General features: G+C 44.3%; 1 protein-coding gene across 2 annotated transcripts; it reads left to right on the top strand.

Annotated features, from left to right (window-relative positions):
• The first annotated feature begins 9,816 nt into the window (after positions 1-9,816).
• Positions 9,817-17,981, top strand: TLR4 (toll like receptor 4). 2 transcript variants are annotated; one of them, XM_069986287.1, is made up of 4 exons: positions 9,817-9,905; positions 10,006-10,257; positions 14,616-14,782; positions 14,882-17,981. In XM_069986287.1, the coding sequence occupies exons 2-4, from the start codon at positions 10,186-10,188 to the stop codon at positions 17,163-17,165; spliced, it is 2,523 nt and encodes an 840-aa protein (XP_069842388.1). In that variant the 5' UTR covers positions 9,817-9,905; positions 10,006-10,185; the 3' UTR covers positions 17,166-17,981. The 2 variants fall into 2 exon arrangements, with proteins under 2 accessions (XP_069842388.1, XP_069842387.1); XM_069986286.1 differs by having other exon boundaries at positions 9,835-10,257.
• The last annotated feature ends 3,505 nt before the right edge of the window (positions 17,982-21,486 follow it).

Below are 21,486 nucleotides of genomic sequence, written 5' to 3'. Positions count from 1 at the left end.
GCCTTATCCACACATCAATTTTCTCTGTCCGTAAATCAGGATCCTGATTTACGGACAGAGAAAGGACCCACTGATTCTATGTGATCATTCACATATCCGTTTATGACCCCTGATTAGAGAAATGCGCAACTCGAGCATTCTCAAGGCTGATCATTGGGCACTAGAATACCAGTGGTTGAAGAAGTTGGATGCAGCCCTAAGGAGTCCTGGAAAACATGGAACGATCGGACTTGAGTATGCTTTATATGTGCTTATCTCTACCACCAATACGTTCCATAAAAAAGTCCTGCACTTATACGGTCAGTTTTTGCAGAACACAGGCTCCTATAGAAGTCAATTGGTCCATTTTAAAAGGACGACACTGAGATGCATTATCCATGTGTCCGTTTTTTTACTGAAGTATTGCCCAGCAAGCCCTAGGCAGGCTTCACCCTATGGCCAATTATTACCCTCATATCTATTGTTATGGATCCGCAAGAATTGATGCCGCACTGATGGGTTCTTCAGGAGACCACTGACTTTTTAGAATTTTATCTTTGGGTTTGTTTATTATTCGTCCTTGCCTTATTTTGCTTTGATTGTTTGATGACACATATCTATTACTGCTGTTATTGAACCATTAAGATCCCCTCCCCTTCCCCATGGTGCACGGCGCTAATTTTTTTATTTTTATTTTTTGAACAATTTTCTGGTATGTGAGGTGATCAAAAACAATCAATTCTGGCATAATTTTTCATTTACGCAAATATCTATCCTAAGATAATAAGAAAGAGAATAGTATAAGGGCAGACTAGATGGAGAAGGTAGGCTTTTTCTGCCAACAAGCAGGAAAAAATTAGGGGGCACTCAGCACCTGTACTTTTCCAGACCAACTTTTCCACACTGATAAGCAGTCTGACATGAACTATAAAAATTCTTACTGCTGTAAGTAGCTCGTGTTTTCCTCTTTTTCATATTTTGGGTCTTTCTGTAAACCTATTTTACCATACACGGAAATTGTGTAATAAGAACTTCCTTCTTATTACTTTTATTTTCATTTTTGGAGAGATACGTTTATCCCGGGTATGTTTAAAGGAGAAGTCTATCAGATTATAAAATCTGGCAGCTGGCAGGGGGAAAATTGATTATATATACTAACTTACCTCTCCCTGTGCCTGTGGTGAGTGGCAGGACTGGCCCCGGGACCCCCACCGGAAGGCATTTTCCCCTGAAGTGTGATGATGTCACCACTCGCGGGCAAAGGCCTGTGCCGCCTGATGGATTGGCGGCACGGTTTCTGTAGGTTGAAGTTGATGGACTCTTGTCTTTTTTCAACCTTATTTACTATGTTACAGTGGTCACTAATTGGCCTTATTCCTTTCTATGGTTGGGTTGGCATAAGTTGATCCCAGGATCCCCTGCTCTCTGCATAACCCGTCACAGATGCCAGCAGACCTGGTACACGCCGAAAACTCACTTTATTCAGTGGTGCTCTAGGACACTAGAGGAAATCGAGAACCCCAGCAGATTTCCTTCACTATAAATTCATTCTCAAAACCTATTACTCTGCCTATTTCACCTCTCTCATCTCTTCAATGTCCAACAATCTAAAATGCCTCTATGATACTTTTAACTTTCTTGTTAAGCCTACACCCATCACTTACCTCTGTGCTGAACACCTGGCCTCCTATTTCAAATCCAAAATTAACACTATCCGCTCTGACATCACCTCCCAGACCCAAAGTCTCATAGATCCCATTCCCTCTCCTACAACCTCCTCACTCTCAGCTTTTGATCCAATCACAGAGAAAGAAGTCTCCAAGCTGCTCTTCTCCTTCCGCCCTACTACCTGCCCTAGTGATCCTATTCCTCACGCCTCCTCTACTTACTCTCTCCTGTCGTCAGGGCCGTATTTGCCACTAGGAACCCGTGGTCCGGTGCCTAGGGCGACCCGCAGGGAACACTTTATTTATTTAAAAAAAAAAAAAACCTCTGCAGGCACCGGCCCACGGGTGCCTAGTCCGCGCCGGGGGGGGGGCAGGCAGGCTGGTTCCCTCTCCCCATGCAGCGCTGAGATCCGGGGTGCGGGGCAGGGGGTGAGCTTCCGGCACACACAGTCTGACAGCTCACAGCTGCAGCCCCGCGGTCCCGGATCTTCTCTCCTGCTCGGCGATGACGTCACATCACGTGAGCGCCGCCGAGCAGGAGAGAAGATCCGGGACCGTGGGCCTCTGTCAGACTGTGTGTGCCGGAAGCTCACCCCCTCCCTGGACCCCGGAGCTGCATGGGGGTAGGGAACCAGCCTGCCTGCCCATCCTGCTCCTGGCCGCCCCGTCTCCCCCCAGCCTCTGTCCGCCCCCGGCCCCCCTGCATCCTCAGCTGCTCCCCTGCTGGGGGCTCAGCCTCTCCCCCTACCCTCAGCCTCTCCCCTGCCCCCCCCCCCAGCCTCTCCCCTGCCCACCAGCCTCAGCCTCTCCCCTGCCCGCCAGCCTCTCCCTCTAACCCCCAGCCTCTCCCCTGCCCCCCAGCCTCTACCCTGCCCCCCCAGCCTCTACCCTGCCCCCAGCCTCTCCCCTGCCCTCCAGACTCTCCCCTGCCCCCCCAGCCTCTCCCCTGCCCCCCGTCTCTCCCCTGCCCCCCAGCCTCTCCCCTGGTCCGCAGCCTCTCCCCTGCCCCCAGCCTCTCCCCCCTGCATCCTCAGCTGCTCCCCTGCTGGGGGGCAGCCTCTCCCCCTACCCTCAGCCTCTCCCCTGCCCCCCAGCCTCAGCCTCTCCCCTGCCCCCCAGCCTCTCCCCTGCCCCCCAGCCTCTCCCCTGCCCCCCCAGCCTCTCCCCTGCCCCCCAGCCTCTCCCCTGCCCCCCAGCCTTTCCCCTGCCCCCCAGCCTCTCCCCTTAACTCCCAGACTCTCCCCTGCCCCCCAGACTCTCCCCTGCCCCCCAGCCTCTCCCCTTAACCCCCAGCCTCTCCCCTGCCCCCCAGACTCTCCCCTGCCACCAGCCTCTCCCCCTGCTCCCCAGACTCTCCCCTGCCCCCAGCCTCTCCCCCTGCCCCCCAGACTCTCCCCTTAACCCCCAGCCTCTCCCCTGCCCCCCCAGCCTCTCCCCCTGCCCCCCAGACTCTCCCCTTAACCCCCAGCCTCTCCGCTGCCCCCCCAGCCTCTCCCCTGCCCCCCAGCCTCTCCCCTTAACCCCCAGCCTCTCCCCAGCCTCTCCCCTGCCCCCAGCCTCTCCCCCTGCCCCCAGCCTCTCCACCTAACCCTCAGCCTCTCCCCTGCCCCCAGCCTCTCCCCTGCCCCCAGCCTCTCCCCTGCCCCCCAGCCTCTCCCCTGCCCCCCCAGCCTCTCCACCTAACCCTCAGCCTCTCCCCCTGCCACCAACCTCTCCCCCTGCCACCAACCTCTCCCCCTGCCCCCCATCCTCTCCCCTGCCCCCCAGCCTGTCCCCCTGCTCCCTCAGCCTCTCCCCCTGCATTCTCAGCTGCTCTCCTGCCTCCCAGCCCCCCCACTGACCCCCAGCTTCTCGCTCTGACCCCAAGCCTTTCCCCCTGCCACCAGCCTCTCCCCCTGAATCCCAGCTTCTCCCCTGCCCCCCTACTGCTCCCCCTGACCCCCAGCCTCTCCCCCTGAACCCCAGCTTCTCCCCTGAGCCCCAGCCTCCCTTGAACCCCAGCTTCTCCCCTGCCACCCTAGCTGCCCCTCCTCACTGCTCCCCTGCCCCCCAGCTTCTCTCCCTTTCCCCCAGCTGCTCTCCCTGGCTCCCCCAGCTGCTCCCCCTGTCACCCCCAGCTGCCTCCCTTCACCAGTCACCCCCAGCTGCCTCCCTTTCCCAGTCACCCCCAGCTGCCCACACTGCAGACGAGTTGTGGTCGGAGAAGTCTTCATCATGATGCGCCAGATAGAGAAGAAAGCAAAAAGTTAGCGACGGCAATTCGAGAAGACGTCACCTGTGAGTCATTAGTAACTGCACTGTAATCACTTCTATAGCGTGCAGAGCCTGTGTACCATTGGGGTCTCAATGGGTCACTGTATTATTTGCGGTAGTGTACTGACACAGCCCCGTGGTCACTACAGTACACTAGCCCAAACTTTTAAACTAGGACCCAACTACAAGAGCTGCAGGCACTACAACTCCCAGGATATCCTGAGGTCAGTACATGCTGGGAGTTGTAGTGCCTGCAGCTGTTGTAGTTGGGTCCTAGGTGCATTATACACTGGAGGCTTTGTGGGAGATCAGAATACATAGATCTGTGGGGGCTCAGTGTGTGGAAGTGACCCCAGAACATCACTAATAGGGGATAGGGGGAGATGTTTTTGTTCTATCCCCTATTAGTGATGTTCTGGGGTCACTTACCTGCACTGAGCCCCCACAGATCTATGTATTCTGATCTCCCACAATGCCTCCAGGACCGAACTACAACAGCTGCAGGCACTACAACTCCCAGAACAGTCTGCAGCCCTCAGGATATGCTGGGAGTTGTAGTGCCTGCAGCTGCTGTAATTGGGTCCTAGGTGCATCATACACTGGATGCTTTGTGGCATATAAGAATACATAGATCTGTGGGGGCTCAGTGCAGGGAAGTGACTCCAGAACATTACTAATAGGGGATAGGGGGAGATGTTTTTGTTCTTTCCCCTATAAGTGCTGTTCTGGGGTCACTTCCCTACACTGAGCCCCCACAGATCTATGTATTCTTATATGCCACAAAGCATTCAGTGTATAGGACCCAACTACAACAGCTGCAGGCACTACAACTCCCAGCATGTACTGACAGTCTGCAGCCCTCAGGATATGCTGGGAGTTGTAGTACAGTAGTACAATCCTCTGATAACTGCCGCTGTAGACAGATGTGTTGCTGGACCTTCAGGGCTGATGGTTGTCACCCACAGATTGCAGCCACCAGGAGCCTCTGCACACAGTGATTTATTACAGGGTTGTCCTCTCAGAGACTACAACTCCCAGCATACCCTGAGAGCTGTATAAATGGAGGGTGTTCTGAGATTTGTCACAGATACAGATGAATTCAGGAAAGGAGTGGGGTCAGCATGTCGTGTCTCACTGGTTCTATATTGGTGGGCCCCAGGCGCCCCAGTCCAACACTGGACAGAACCGGTCCCCAAACTAAGACGTCCCCGGCCTCCTTCCTTCCTCCATCACGTCTGTTTGATGAGGACAGCGGGCATCAAGCAGAGCGGCACCCAAGTGCCAGGGTATATACCATGCATGTACAGTAACGGGGGGGGGGGCGCCTCTGAGTACAAAGTGCCTAGGGCAGCATGAACTCTAAATACAGGCCTGCCTGTCGTCACTACTCACCTCACCAAAATTCTCCCTGGTATCTTTCTCTCCTCCTTCAAACATTCAGTAATAACCCCACTACTAAAAAACACCTTCTATAGATCCATCCTGTACAGTCAACTATCGGCCTGTCTCTAATCTCTTTTCCCTCCCTTCCTCTCTACACTCCTGGGATATTTGGTCTATTCTTGCCTAACCCACTATGTCTCTGATAACTCTCTAACCTAACACTTACAGTTTGGCTTCCAATCTCTTCATCCCACTAAAATTGCTCTCACCAAGGTGTCAAACAATCTCTTTGAGGGTACCTTCACACAGGCCGACGTGCAACGGAAATCTCGCTGTGAGTTTTGCAGCGAGATCCGCTATGAGATAAGGTTCTGGCAGGTCCCTGTGCATACATACGTAAGTATGTAATTCCGCCCCCCCCCCCCCCCCTTAACCCCTTAATCGGCTCCCGCTGTGTGTATACATTAACTGTCTCCTTGCTGCACAGGGTCCCGGCTTCTGCTGCGAGTCGCCCTTTGTGAAGGTACCCTAAAGGAGAAGTCCAGCGAAAATTTTTATGAAAGTATTGAATTGCCACCCAAAAGTTATACAGTATACAATATACCAATATACACTTATTACAGGAAATGCTTATAAAGTGCTTTTTGCCTGCACTTACTACTGCATCAAGGCTTCACTTCTTGGATAACATGGTGAGGTCACTTCCTGGATAACATGGTGATGTCATTTCCTGGATAACATGGTGATGTCACTTCCTGGATAACATGGTGATGTCACGACCCGACTCCCAGAGCTGTGCGGGCTGTGGCTGCTGGAGAGGATGATGGCAGGGGGATGCTCAGTGTCCCCCAGTGCCCTGTGTCCCTCAGTGTCCTCCTACCATCATCCTCTCCAGCAGCCACAGCCCGCACAGCTCTGGGAGTCGGGTTGTGACATCACCATTTTATCCTGAAAGTGACATCACCATGTTATCCAGGAAGTGACATCACCATGTTATCCAGGAAGTGACATCACCATGTTATCCAGGAAGTGACATCACCATGTTATCCAGGAAGTGAAGCCTTGATGCAGTAGTAAGTGCAGAGAAAAAAGCACTTTATAAACATTTCCCGTAATAAGTCTATATTGGGGATTTGTATAACTTTTGAGGGGAAATACAATACTTTCATAAAAATTTTCACCAGACTTCTCTGGTAAGGCCAAGTAAACAAGGAAACTACTCCTTGCTGATCCTCCTGGATGCCATGGTGGTCTGAGCTGGATGTAGAAGAAAAGGAAAGTAAGTGACTATATCAAAAAATGGTCAATGTGAGTCACTATATTTAATAGTTGTGTAATCTGCCTGTGAGTGTATCAGTAGGGCATAGTCTGCAAAATTGCGATACTCTGCAGACTGCCTGTACATAACTGGTTTTAACACTATTTTCTAATATTTTTGTAAAAATTCAAGCTATAAATAACAGTTGGATTGGCACATCATACGGTATATGATGGCATATGCAACCAATATATTATCACTAGCGAGAGTTTGAAAGAGGAAGCTATTGCTTTAGGGAAGCTCTAACTATGCTAAACGGGGGAGTACGGAACATACCAAAAGTAAGATGTAGTCATTTATGGGGATGGTATTATTTTATATTTAATAATATTATTTATTTCATATATAGTTTGACCAATCCAATGATAGTTAGTAAAGAATAGATAGATAGATAGATAGATAGATAGGAGATAGATAGATAGATAGATAGATAGATAGATAGATAGATAGATGATAGATAGATAGATAGATAGATAGATAGATAGATAGATAGGAGATAGATAGAGTTTGAGGAAGTGACATAGTTTTAGTACTTTTCTACTTCTTTTGTTTTTGACCTGACGACGAGACAGGACATTCAGTGTTGTTGGGAAGTTTGGTTATGGACCATCCATGGATATCACTGATCAGACGTAGGCTTTGTTATACAGTCCAGAGAGCTGTATTATAGAGGTGAGTCTTTGAAGAGCTTAAAGGGGTTATCCAGTGAAAAAAAAATTTCTTTCAAATCAACTGGGTTCAGAAAATTATATAGATTTATAATTTACTTCTATTTAATCTCAATTCATGTGGTACTTATAAGCTGCTGTATGTCCTGCAGAAAATGTTGTTTTCTTTTCCAACTGACACAGTGCTCTCTGCTGCCACCTCAGTATGAGACAGGAACTGTCCAGAGCAGGAAAAGTTTTCTGTAGGGATTTGATACTGCTCTGGAGAGTTTCTGTCTCGGCCAGAGATGTCAGCAGAGAGCCTCGTGTCAGACCTTAAAGAAAACAACATTGCCTGCAGGACATACAGCAGCTGATAAGTATGGATTTAAAAAGATGTAAATTACAATTCTATATGACTTTCTGAAACCAGTTTCAGAAAACGATTTTCACTGGATAACCCCTTTAAGATTTTTTTTTTACCATTCAGATTAGGAAAATATAGCGTTGACATCTGTTCTAGATAATTTACTCGTCTAGATGACATATTTGTCTATTAGATTATTCTGTTTGTGTAATATTGAGAACTTTAAATTGCAGTAATTGCACGATGAGAGAACTTAAAGGGCATATAGCTACGAGGCTAATATCTTCTCTTTCAGTAAATAGAGTACAGGTCATGATGTGGAGATGAGTGGCACTATATAGCGGTCTGTTGTGGATGGCGTGTATAGTAAGTTAGTCTTCCTGCGCCATTGACTGTGTTACCTCTTTCTGTATAGGGAGTTCTTTCCAAGCAGTAACGGGAGCCAGGATAGTTTGGACTCAACTCTATAAATCAGCTAATGACCTTAAACATTTGGATCCGCTCCATCATAATTACTCTAAGGAATGCCAATACTTTCAATTCAGAGGTCCTACAGCGCAGAAGGGATTTCCTTCACCTGCGGGAAAGATTCGGTTTGCTGTCTCAGTCTTATATCTAAATACTTTCCATAAGGAGAGGGGTTTGTTGGCACCCTTTTAGTATTCAACATATGGGGTATGTGCCCCTTCTTGCTTTCACCAAGGTAAAGGGGTACTCTGGTGAAAAAGATGGTGTCAGAAAGTTATATAGATTTGTAAATTATTTCTATTCAAAAATCTCAAGTCTTCCAGTACTTAGCTGCTGCATGTCCTGCAGGAAGTGATGTATTGTTTCCAGTCTGACAAGGTGCTCTTTGCTGCCACCTCTGTCCATGTCAGGAACTGTCCAAAGCAGGGGAGGTTTTCTGTGGGAATTTGCTACTGCTTGGATCAGTTCCTGTCTGGGAGCAGAGAGCACTGTGTCAGACTGGAAATAATACACCACTTCCTGCAGGACATACAGCAGCTTATAAGTACTTAAAGTGACACTAGTGGATTTGCAAAATATATATATATATTTTTTGGGAGTACCCCTTTATGCTTCTGTGTGCAGTAAGCAGCTTTGTTCTCCAGAGATGCTACAGTACAGCTGAGCTGTTGCAGATCTTCTTTACGAAACGAAAAAAAGAACGCAACAATCAGAAATGGGCAAAAATCTCCCCATTAAAGAGGTTATTCAGGGTTAGGAAAACAGTGCCACACAGGGGCGGATTAACTTTACCATAGGCCCCGGGCTGTTCACCAAGCCTCGCCCCCCCCCCCCCCCCCATCCCACTGTAACTATAGCAGCACTAGCAAGGCCTAATTTGTGCAAAATCACAGTAAAATTTTGCAAATCATGGCAGAACTATAGCCTGGAGACAATACACCACTGAAAGTACATTGTATTTGGGTGGCCTTGGGCCCCCCAAGAGCTCAGGGCCCAGGGCTACCGCCCAAAACGGACCTATTCTAATCCGCTACTGGTGCCACACCTGTCCTGTGTGTGGTTTTACAGCTCGGCTCCTTTCACTTCAATGAAACAGAGCTGCAATACCGGACACAAACTTAGGACAAGAGTGGCGCTGTTTTTGAAAGAAAACAAATAGATTTTTCCGATCCTGAATAACCTCTTTGAAGTGTCACCGTCACATATAAAAAGTTTTAATTGGTTCGGGTCTGAATGTTTAGTTCCCCACCACTTATTCAAGGATGGGGAACCTTCAGCCCTCCAGCTGTTGCAAAACTACAATTCCCATCATGCCTGGACAGCCAAAGCTTCGCTTTGGCTGTCCAGGCATGATGGGAATTGTAGTTTTGCAACAGCTGGAGGGCCAAAGGTTCCCCATTCCTGACTTAGTTGAACGCTTCTCTCCTTGTGTCACTGCAGGATAAGGATTCCATGATAAGTATATGTATAACATCTTCTGGAATAAGGTTTGGAAAGCTTTTCAGTTCATAAAAAACACCGTGGGGGAGATTTATCAAACATGGTGTAAAGTGAAACTGCCCCTAGCAACCAATCAGATTCCACCTTTCATTCCTCACAGACTCTTTGGAAAATGAAAGGTGGAATCTGATTGGTTGCTAGGGGCAACTGAGCCAGTTTCACTTTACACCATGTTTGACAAATCTCCCCAAATAGAAAGTTTAACAAACTATCATATCAACATTAACATGTCCTGAAAAGAGGAAGCAGAAAAGTCTCGGTCAGGAAAGAACTAATGAGTTCTCTACAGAGGGGGGTACGGAATATACCAAAAGGAGAACACAGTGATTTTATTTTTATTTTTTTTCAGACATATTCTTACATTCGTTTATGTTTATTTATTTAGTTGCTGAATATTATTTCCTATATAATTTATTTACTTAGAATTTGTTTCCGAATTGCAATTGGTTCAACTCTCCGATAAGCTTCAGGAAGTGACATTGGGCTAGTATTTTCCTATACGTCGAGGTGGAAGCTTTTAGGTAACTAACATAAACATGTCTAAAGCGGAGTTCTCCTCGAAGCAGAGCATTTAAGAAACTAAAGAGGTGAAATTTATGGAGCATGGACTATCGATGGATTCTATTGTATGCCCTGTCATATGTGATTCACAGTGCTGGAGGCTGCTGCATTGAGGTAGGTGGTTTTTCTACTTTACTGTGTTGTAAGTTTTACTATTCAGACAAAAAAAAATGTAGAAAAACACCGGCTCTTGTAGACTACTAATATGTACTAGAATATACTAGAATGTATGTGGGGATGCTGCAGGAGAAGGCAGATCCTACTAGGGATACCGGGATTGTCAGTGCATTAGGAAAACTACTTGTATGGAAGAGATAGATGTACTGTAGGTCAAAATGAGGCATAGGTAGCATAAGGGTGCGTTCACACATACAGGATCTGCAGCAGATTTGATGGTGCAGATTTGAAGCTGCAGATTCAAAGCAAATCAATTCTACACCATCAAATCTGCTGCAGATTCAAATCTGCGCCGTCAAATCTGCCGCAGATCCTGTACGTGTGAATGCACCCTAAATAGGAATTCTAGTGACAGCTATTACCCTGAGCCTAAAAGGGTTATACAGCAAAAATCTGTTTCTTTCAAATCAACTGGTTTCATAAAGTTAAATAGATTTGTAATTTACTTCTGTTTACAAATCTCAAGTCTTCCCGTACTTATCAGCTGCTGTAAGTCCTGCAGGAAATGTTGTTTTCTTTTCAGTCTGGCACAATGCTCCCTGCTGACATCTCTGGCCAAGACAGGAACTGTCCAGAGAAGAAGAGTTTTTTTTTATGAGGATTTGCTGCTGCTCTGGACTGTTCCTTTCTCAGGGTATGTGCACACTGAGCAATTCTCGAGGAATTGAAGCAGAAAGTTTTCAGGCAGAATTCAAGCAGAATTTAAGCCCCCCATTGACTTCCATAGGATTCCTCTAGCAGATCTACAGCAGGAAATTCTGCTCGGAAATTCGGCAGTGTGAACAACAGAGCAGAAAACCCATTGAACACAATGGGACTTTGCTCTGTACATATTTTACAGGAGGAATTTCAAGCTGAATTTCATGCTGAATTTCAAGCTGAATTCCTCGCCTTTTCCTCAGTGTGCACATACCCCAATTCCTCAACTAATTCCTCGCCTTTTCCTCAGTGTGCACATACCCTCAGACAGGGGTGGCAGCAGAGAGCACTGTGTCAGACCGAAAAAAAACAACAACATTTCCTGAAGGACATACATTTAAACAGAAGTAAATTACAAATCTATATACCTATTAAATATATATAACTTTATAAATTTACATTAGCAAATCTTAAGCACATTCGGATTCATCTGACCCTGAGCATACGGCATTCGAATACCGGTGGCTGAAGAAGTTGGATGCAGCGCTAAGGCTGCCCGGAAAACATGGACACAGCCTATGGTCTATGGTTGTATCCATGCTTTCCAGGACTTCCTAGGGCTGCATCCAACTTCTTATCCACCTGTAATCAAATGTGATTGGACTCATATGTGATTGGAGCATGCTCAAGTTCTGCCCATCTCTAACCTTTCTTTTTTTTTTTTTATTGTTTATTTTTTCTTTCACATTAACCCTTTGAGGACCAGGCCCAAAATTACCCAGTGGACCACGCAAATTTTCTCCCCTTCTAAGAGCTCTAGCACTTTCAGTTTTCTATCTACAAGCCATGTAAGGGCTTGTTTTTTATAGGAATAGTTGTACTTTGTAATGGCATCTTTCATTCAACCATAACATGTATGATGGAATCCCAAAATTATTATTTATGAAGATATAAATTGGTGAAATCGTAAAAAAGAATGCAATATGGTAACGTTTGGAGGGTTCCTGTGTCTACGTAATGCACTATATGGTAAAAGAGATGTGATACCACTATTCTATAGGTCAGCCCGAACACAAACTTATGCAGGTTTATAAAGATTTTCTAATGTTATATATTTCTTTATTAATAAAATCTTTTTTTTTTTTTTACAATAAATTAATAATAAAATGGGGCTATTGTGACGCTTAGAACGGTTTTATTTTTTCACCTACGAGGTGTCATTTTTTTCCGCCATGATCTCTAGTTTTTATTTATACCATATTTGTAAAGATCGAACATATATATATATATATATATATACATATATATATATATATATATATATAGAGAGAGAGATATATAGATATATATATATATATAATGTAACAAAAAAATGGTAATTCTGGCTCTTTCCCCCCCCCTCTTTTCGCTTATGCCATTCGCCCATAGTAATGACGCTTGTTATATTTTAATAGATCAGACAATTACGCACGCTACGATATATAATATGTTTATTTATTTATTTTTATTTGTTTTATTCATATAATGGGAAAGGGGGGTGATTTACACTTTTACTGGAGGAGGGGCTTTGGGGTACTTATAAACACATTTTTATTTTTATTTTTTTAACACATTTTAAGTCTCCTTGGGGGACTTTTACATACAATTGTTAGATTATGCACACTGATCATTGCTATGCCATAGGCATAGCATTGATCAGTGTGATAGGCGCTCTGCTGATTAAGCCTGCCTGTGGCAGACTTAATCACCAGGGCGACGATCGGACTGCACAGAGGAAGGTTAGAGACCTCCAGTGGTCCATTAAAACGATCACGACCCCCGCAGTCACACTGTGGAGGTCCCGATCGGTAAGTGACAGAGGTCTGCCCCTGTCACTTATACTTTAACGGTGCGGTCGCACTGCAGCCTGTCATTAAGACAGGCTGCAGAAGACATTATAATGACGAAACAAAGACAAGACAGGGAATAGGGAAAGAAACAGGAGAAAAACAAACAAGACTGTGATAGGACAGATGATAGTAAATGTCCCATTGAGTCCATATGTTCCAGCACTTCTCCATCTTGAGTTCCTGAGCAGCGGACATGTATTCCATCTGTCTAACTGTGCTCTCTTTTTACGTGCAGTGTGTTCATTCATGTCATTGCTGAACAGAAATAAACAGGCAGTGGGTAAAGCCAAAGACTTGCCACCTCAAACAGAAAAGAATATATATTTTTATTTCTCAAGTGACAAGGAGGCGGGGCCGAGTTGCTTATGGGCCAAAGCCTGGCACACCTCTTCCCATTATTTCCCCTTCCAGTTCCTCCTTGACTGATGTACAGGGTGCTGCATGTCAATCAAGGAAGGTCTAGGAGGTGAGGACAAGTATGCATTATCAGCTTAGCTCCACCTTCTGGACACTTGGCTGAGAAATAAAAAAGTGGAAACCACCATAGTTGTTTTCATAACTTAACAGCTATCCAATAGTGTTTACACCTTTTAGCCTCAAACAGAGCTGACAGATTCTCTTTAGTATGTTGGCATTTTATAAATGCTAAAATATTGAATGAATTGTAAGGGGAATTCACATGAAAAAACTCTTCTACCTTTGGTAAAATTTTTATTCTGAATCATCTTAGCAAACTTTGTTTGCAGGGAATGGTGGCTCGGAACAAGACAGTGATTTATGTTATAAAAATAAGAAGTGTTGCTGTAGGGACAGAGAGATTGTGTGTACAGTAAAATTAAAGGCTATGGACACCTGAAAAGCAATTTTTTTTATTTCCTGCTTTGTTCTATACAAAAATGCTTTCTCCATGGGTCTTTATTATACATTATGTTTACTTTCTATTCTACAGCCTCTGTTATCAGCGTGTCCTGTTATCGGTGAAGTCCTGTTATCAGTGAAGTCCTGTTATCCAGGCTGTTCTCTGTAGCTTGTTTTCAGGCCCTCAATCCTGAAGGAATGACTAAGCTAATTTAGGAGGATAGCAAAGTTGACCTTTCATCTGGTCATAAATTATCTTAGAAGTTGCATCAAAAGAGTTGAGATACAGTATGAGCTACTAAATCGAATGTAAATCCTCTGATGCACTTCACTAATAACAGGACACAACAGATGCTGTAGAACAGAAAGTAAACAAAATTATTACTAGAGACCTACAGTATGGAGAAAATGTTTTTTATACTATAGTAAGTACAAAGCAAAAATAAAACAAAATGCAAACATAAATCAAACATTTCCATATTCTTTTAGTAAGTGATTATTATGTTTTCAGCAAGTGATACCTTTAAAAAAAAAAAAAAATTCCAGCTTTGGAGACTACTAAGGTCTCTTAGTTTGACACAGTTTAACCCAATATCTGAAGAAACACATAAAGGACGTGGAGGCAGTGAGGTGGATAAGACAAGTAACATATAGCAGAAGGATCAATATGAGGTGGAGGGGAAGCAGCAGGGGCAGTAAATACTTGGATCAGTTTGTAGATAAGGAATGTGAAAGTTTTATAGTCCTATGACTGAGATCTGGTCCAGAGTTTAATGACCCTACAAGGTCCCAGGGGCATTTATATCATGTTTATCTACTAGCTAACACAGTACAAGGATATATTTTTTCCTTTAACATAATGTTATCTAATGTCAAACATAGTGTTAAACATTTATCTTTTCACTCTAGGAACTTCCTCCAGTATCTATGAATTGCTGTAAATGCAATGTTTCCGTTTTACCCCCGGACCTTCCTACATATACCACAAGATTAGATCTTAGTTTTAACCCCCTCAATAGTCTTCACAGAAAACAGTTCTTTCAAATGTCAAAACTTGAGCTTCTGGACCTTACAAGGTAAGTGTTCAATAAAATGCTCTGAAATGGATGATAACGGTGTCTGTTTTGATATATCCCTGTAGTATACCCTAATACTTTGTGTATCCATTCTTCTAGATGCAATATTACCGTAATTGAAGATCACGCTTTCTTTGGCCTTGTGAATTTACACACACTGATCCTCACTGGAAATCCAATAAGGCATTGGTCTCCTCTAACGTTTTCGGACCTACCTCTCTTACATCGACTTATCGTATTGGAAACATCCATTACTTCACTCTCAGATCTCCCTGTGGTGCAACTTACCTCGCTCAAAGAATTAAATGTTGCAAAGAATTTGCTGAAGAGTTTGCACCTACCGTCCTATGTGTCTTCCCTACAAATTTTGGACCTTCGAGCAAACCAGATTTCCAATATAAAAGAAGATGACCTTAACTGTCTTCGGAATGGAAATGTTCAAAATTTTTCCCTAATATTATCTCAGAATCCTGTAAATCACATTGCTTCTGGTGCCTTCCGATTCATCGCCTTACATCTGTTACACTTAAAAGGCTGTTTTTTCAATGCAGATATTATGGAAATGAACTTAAATGCAATGTCTGGACTTCTTGTCGATAAGCTAGTGGTTGGCCACTATAGAAACTCTATAGCTAAGATTAGGTTACAGAGTGGACGTTTTGAAGGACTATGTGGAATGAATGTCAGGGAGTTGACAATTAATGGTTTGAACTTTGTTACAAATATCTTTTCCAAATGTTTAGCAAACCTCACATCGCTCCGTATAATAAATACTGATCTAGCGCGCATGTCATTTCAGTCTGCAACTTCCAGGATTGAAAAGCTTGAAGTCACAAAAAGTCTGCTCTCCAGGATGCCTACCGCTGCCATTTCAGCCCTCAAACAACTTAAAGACATTCGTATAACAAGAAACCAAGACTTTTCCGTCTTTGAAGACCTCATAAATGTCCCTAACCTGGAATTTTTGGATCTGAGCAGAAATAAATTATCCATGGAAAAATGCTGCTCTCAGATTTACGATGGGGCACCAAATCTTCAACACCTAAACCTTAGCAATAATCCATACATAGGCATAGTTAGTCTATTCATAAACATGTCCAGTCTTCGTACGTTAGATCTCAGTTACACAAAGCTGGAGAGTGTTGGAGCCTACCCACTTTTTTTGTTAATGGATAAACTTATTTATCTCGATGTCTCACACACATCACGCAAATTTTCCATTCAGTGTTCATTTTGTGGTCTGTACAGTCTTGAAGTACTTAATGTATCCCATACTACCTTTGAAGATAATATATTGGCTTTGGTTTTTGAAAATCTTACCCAGCTCCGCGTACTGGACATGTCGTCTTGTGGATTGAAGTTTATTCCTACCGAGACCTTTGCCAGTCTTAAATTATTGCAAACGTTGGACCTCAGTAAGAACAATTTGCTGGAACTTCAAGCAACGCTCCTTGGTCAGTTGACCGCTCTCGTGTACTTAAATTTAAGTTCTAACAATTTCCAGAGTTTTTCTGAGGAAACCACAAAATTGGTGTCCCAAAATTTGGCTAAAGTGGACTTGTCTCATAACCCATACGACTGTTCTTGTGATCAGAAAACATTTCTGCTGTGGGTCTATGAACAGAACCTTAGAGGTCTGACATTTGGTGAAAGTCTAAAATGTAAAACACCGGAATACCATAAGGGAACACAGCTAAGAGACGTGAGCTTAACTTGTAATTTAACCATTTACGTATGTTTCGGAGTGTTTGCAATAACAATAGTCATTGCCGGGGGGATGTTTCACTGTTATAAACAGAAATATTTTCAACTTTGCTACTTATTACATACCGATAGAAATGTTATTGCGGACAAAGAATATGATGCATTTGTTATCCATTCCAGCTTAGATGAAGAATGGGTAAAGGAGCAATTGGTTCCCAAATTGGAAGGTGGTACCCCGCACTTTCAACTCTGCTTGCATTACAGAGATTTTATACCTGGTGTTCCCATCACCACCAATATTGTCAATGAAGGCATTCAGAGAAGCCGAAAAGCCCTAATTATACTGTCGCAAAACTTTATTGAGAGCAAGTGGTGCAGTTTTGAATTTGAGATGGTCATGTCCTGGCAGTACTTGGAAAGTCAATGTGGAGTCATTGTTATCCTACTAGAAGCCGTTAATATGGCTCATCTAAAACATATGCTTGGACTCAACAAATATCTACGCAAGAACACTTACCTCAAGTGGGTAGATGGATATGTAGAAAGAAAAGTTTTCTGGAAGCGCTTGAGAGAAGCATTACAGCAAGGGAATGAAATAAAAGACTGTGATCTACAGGCAAAAGACGTCAATGGGGAAATGTGTGAGAAACAAAATGAGCACAACCGAAGGAATCTATGAAAATAATGAGCATGCGAAAATATTAGAATTAAGCAAAAAACACTTAATGGCTTGATATTGTCATGTCTAGTAGATTCAGTCCCAGGAGTCCATGGTGCCCTTGTCTCCAAGAGTATAATTGCATTCATTGCAATTCACTCCCATAAAAAAAAAACTACAAAAAGCACCACTACTGTCCTTGGGCTTTGTGTAGAATTGATCCTTAGTTTAAAGGGGATATCCAGCGCTACAAAAACATGGCCACTTTCTTCCAGAGACAGCCCCACTCTTGTCTCCAGCTTGGGCGGGTTTTGCTGCTCAGTTCCATTAAAGTGAATGGAGCTTAATTGCAAACCGCACTTGAACTGGAGACAAGAGTTGTGTGGTCTGAAAGAAAGTGGACATGTTTTTGTAGCACTGGATAACCCCTTTAATTCACCTGCATGAGCTCCATATTAGATACAGCCTATGGACAAGAGTGAAGCTGGTTGTGAAATAAAAAGTACACCACCGGCTCCTGAGCTATACCCGATCACCAGCACAGAGCATCTGGGGCAAACCAGCCGGCCCCCAAGTAGAAAATTCTTCCCTCCCTACTGTGATGCGGTTACATTAGAATCAATGGAGCCGGTGTTCAGGAATAGGCTGGTGCAGGATACGGGCGGTGGTTCAAAAAAAAGAACTGTGCCACCGGCATTCCGGTGCAGGTGCTAATTCATTAATGTAAAAAACCCAAAGCGATGTACTGTACCTGATGGTACATTCACTTTAAGAAATGCTTCTACGTGTAAAATGTGTTACATTTTACAAAGTCTAGACCAGTGATATCAAACCTGCGCCCCTCCAGCTGTTGCAGAATTACAATTCCCAGCATGCCTGAACAGTATTAAAAAAAACAAAAAAAAAACCACTGGCTGTCCAGGCATGATGGGAATTGTTGTTTTGCAACAGCTAAAGCGTCAAAGGCTTGACATCACCGGTCTAGACCTGTTTATCTTTGTGAGAGAACCCCTTTAATGTCTGTCACTCTAAATATTTGCTTATCACCTATCCCAGCCTCACCTGCCCCTTGAAACAGATTTTTTTTTCTATGTAGTTTTTCTATAACTCACATGAATTGTGAAATCTAACAAACATGAAGACAAGTCACTCACCTGGATCTCCCCTTTAAGAGCCTATGTTTAATTATCGACTGAATAACGAGTTATGAATGTCTTCATTTTATAAATGAGGCGTTTGCATGAAATGGTGTCTTTTACTTTGTATGCTACTAAATAGCAAGGCTACGAATCAGAAACATAACACTATATCTTCTTTGTATCAAAGTGCAATATTACCTTGGCCTTTCCAACGGGTGGAATCTGAAAAGGCTTTAAATCCATTAAGCATATGTTGTAGTGTCTAAGCGGCATATTGTAAATAAATCCTTCAATGACTCCATAATTGTTCACATTCTCCCATGGCATAGAACACATGCTTCAGAGCAGAATTATCTAGACGTTACCTGTTAGAAGGGTGACACCTTCTTTCTTTTATGTTTTTCATTTGGTACAGACCATTAGATCTCAGTCGCTCAAACGCAATCATTTAGATGTAGAGAAAAGACCTGAACGTCTATTACAATATAAACCTTTATTTGGTTTCACGTAAAACAACAATGAAAGGTACAATTTGGTTCTCTAACTCGTAGTATTTACTTTAATAAAATCTATGGGCATGTAATATATTAAAGGACAACTCCCACGAAATTTTTTTTGGCTTATTTAACACACATTACAAAGTTATAGGTAAAGAATGTATACATATGTATAAATGTATGAATGTATAAAGGTAAAGAATGTATACATTACCTATTACGGTCTTCACGGTCCTCTTTTCTGGTGTCGGGTGACGTCAGAGCCGGGGGCCGGTCCGGGTCTTCTTCCTCCTCGGCGTCTTCATTGAAAGTGAATGGGAGAGAAAAGGCTGCTGTTGCACATGCGCACCAGCAGCCTTTTCATTGGCTGGAGCGCATCACATGGCTTTCAGCTTGCTCAGCCCTGATTGGCTGAGCTTGCTGGAAGCCATGTGATGCGCTCCAGCCAATGAAAAGGCTGCCGGTGCGCAAGCGCACTGGCAGCCTTTTCTCTCCCATGGACCCGGAAGTAAGAGGCATCGCTGGACGGTGACGGTGAGGCGGACAGCGGGCGAATGGAGTGGCGATCGTCACCGGAGGGATGGTGAGTATGGTGTCTGTGTGTGTCTGTGTTTTTTTTTTTTGGGGGGGGTCCCGCCGGAGTTGTCCTTTAATTATTACACGTCACCTACTACAAAGTGGAGGTCTAAAGTCTATTATACATCAGCATATAATGGGTAGGTGTTAGGGCTGCGGCGGCGGCCTGCGCTCTGGGCCGCCTCCCCCCACTCTCTCCCCCGGCTGTCTGCTGTAGACGCCACAGCACACATTCAAGGGACCAGCCCTGCTGCTTCAGCCCTGAATGGTCCTGCTCCCTGCCCATCTGTCCTGACATTCGCTTTTGAAGCCTCCGAATGCTTCCCACAGCATGTGGTCCCAGCTCTCTATGACTCCTGCCCATGACTTCTGCCGCATCTGGTTCCAGGCATGAGTGTTGTGTTCCTGCCTGCCTATGTGTCTCTGGCTGCACTTTACCTGCCTCCGCTAGCGAGCCAAGCCAGGGGTAGGGACCTGGGGGTCACCTGCTGCAGCAAGTCCATCCTGCCTTGTGGTGGGCACTGGTGAAGACCAGTGGCCCCTTAGACTCCGCTCCCTAGGGGGGCTTATGCCATTGCTGGCGGTGGTACAGTGGATCCACAACTCCAGTCGTTACAGTAGGTAGGTGGGATTAACCGCCTATACACAGGTGTACTAGAAAAATTCACATATACTGTATGTCCTGGAGCATCCACCAATTCACCTCCTTTAGTTTAAAGGAGTTATCGAGGACTAGACAAAGCACAGCTACTTTCTTGCAAAAACAGCACCTCCCCTGTTCTTAGATTGTGTGTGGTATTACAATTCAGCTCCATTCACTTCAATGGAACTAATCTGCAAAACCCACAGTGGTGCTGTTTCTGGAGGAAAGCAGCCATGCTTTTCTAATCCTAGATAACCACCTTTAAATTCATAGTGTAATGGTGTGTTGTTTTTTTTACATGCACCAACTATTTTGTTTACACAACATAGTTGTTTGGGCTGTCATTTTGAGACAAAAATACAGCTGCATTATGCAAATGACATCAATAATTTGTATATAAGGCCAAATTTGTGTCATAAAATGACGGGCACCCAAAAAGATGGCCATAGAATAGTTTTTTTTCTGTCTGTTTTTGAAAAGATAAAATGAAATCTGTCATTTTGCGTTTAAAAAAACAATACGTCATTTTTGCTGTTTGGCCGCCCGTCAGTGCAGGGACGGCTGTTGGTACACTATTGTTGGACTAATTGGCCTTCGGGGGTGAAAAGTGCATTGAGTTTATTAGTAGAGATGGTGAAAGGACAGGGAAAAAAGAAAAACTGTGTATACACAACTAGAGATGAGCGAACCGGGTTCTGGTTCGAGTCGATCCGAATCCGAACGATCGGCATTTTATCTGGAATAAAGCTCTAAGGTTGTCTGGAAAACATGGATACAGCTAATGACTATATCCATGTTTTCCACATAGCCTTAAGGCTTTATCCAACTTCAGCAGCCACCGCTAATCACATGCCGAAAGTTCGGGTTCGGATGGACTCCAGCATGCTCCAGGTTCGCTCATCTCTATACACAACTAAAAGAAAGTCCACTGTTTGGAAAAAGACGTCTGAAAATAATTGTCATGGGCTATGTTCCCATTACATATAACTGTATGTTGCATAGCTACGATGTTAGGCTATGTTCGCATTTAGTATAACACCGTCCATAGCATGTATTAAGAATAAAGGTCACCTGCATGTCAGAGCGGCGCATGCAACGAGAGCACAGTCCTCCCAAGTGCTTCCGGGTCCAGGCGCACGTGACCCACATGTAATATGTATGCATGGGCACATGGTGCGTGCCTGCCGAGGAAATCACTCAGCTGGGCCATGATGGTGCAGCTGGAGAAGGCAGGTACATAACATACCCAGATTCCAGCTGATAATTACATCTGGCGGCCATGGGTGAGACCTGGGAGCACAGCACAATGTAGGTTTTGTGTACGTGTACGCTGGCGAGCCTTAGTAATATAGCACTTAATGTATCAAGAGGCCTATCCTACCTTTCTATTACATATAGGTAGTATACATAATCTAATCTCTTGGCGTCTGAGATCTGCGTGGAATGCCAGAATAAGAAAACATGGAATTCTTGACCTTGGAGAAGAC

The sequence above is a fragment of the Dendropsophus ebraccatus genome, chromosome 10, assembly GCF_027789765.1.
Source record: "Dendropsophus ebraccatus isolate aDenEbr1 chromosome 10, aDenEbr1.pat, whole genome shotgun sequence".
Lineage (NCBI taxonomy): Eukaryota > Metazoa > Chordata > Amphibia > Anura > Hylidae > Dendropsophus > Dendropsophus ebraccatus.
The sequence above is the reverse complement of the archived record's forward strand: the minus strand, read 5'-3'. Positions and strand labels throughout refer to the sequence as shown.

Excerpts from the sequence above, each read along its gene's own strand:
- TLR4 (XM_069986287.1), top strand. The coding sequence starts at position 10,186 with ATGGACTATCGATGGATTCTATTGTATGCCCTGTCATATGTGATTCAC. Across the intron at positions 10,258-14,615 it reads CTGGAGGCTGCTGCATTGAG|GAACTTCCTCCAGTATCTAT; the intron begins GTAGGTGGTTTT and ends TTTTCACTCTAG. Across the intron at positions 14,783-14,881 it reads GAGCTTCTGGACCTTACAAG|ATGCAATATTACCGTAATTG; the intron begins GTAAGTGTTCAA and ends CCATTCTTCTAG.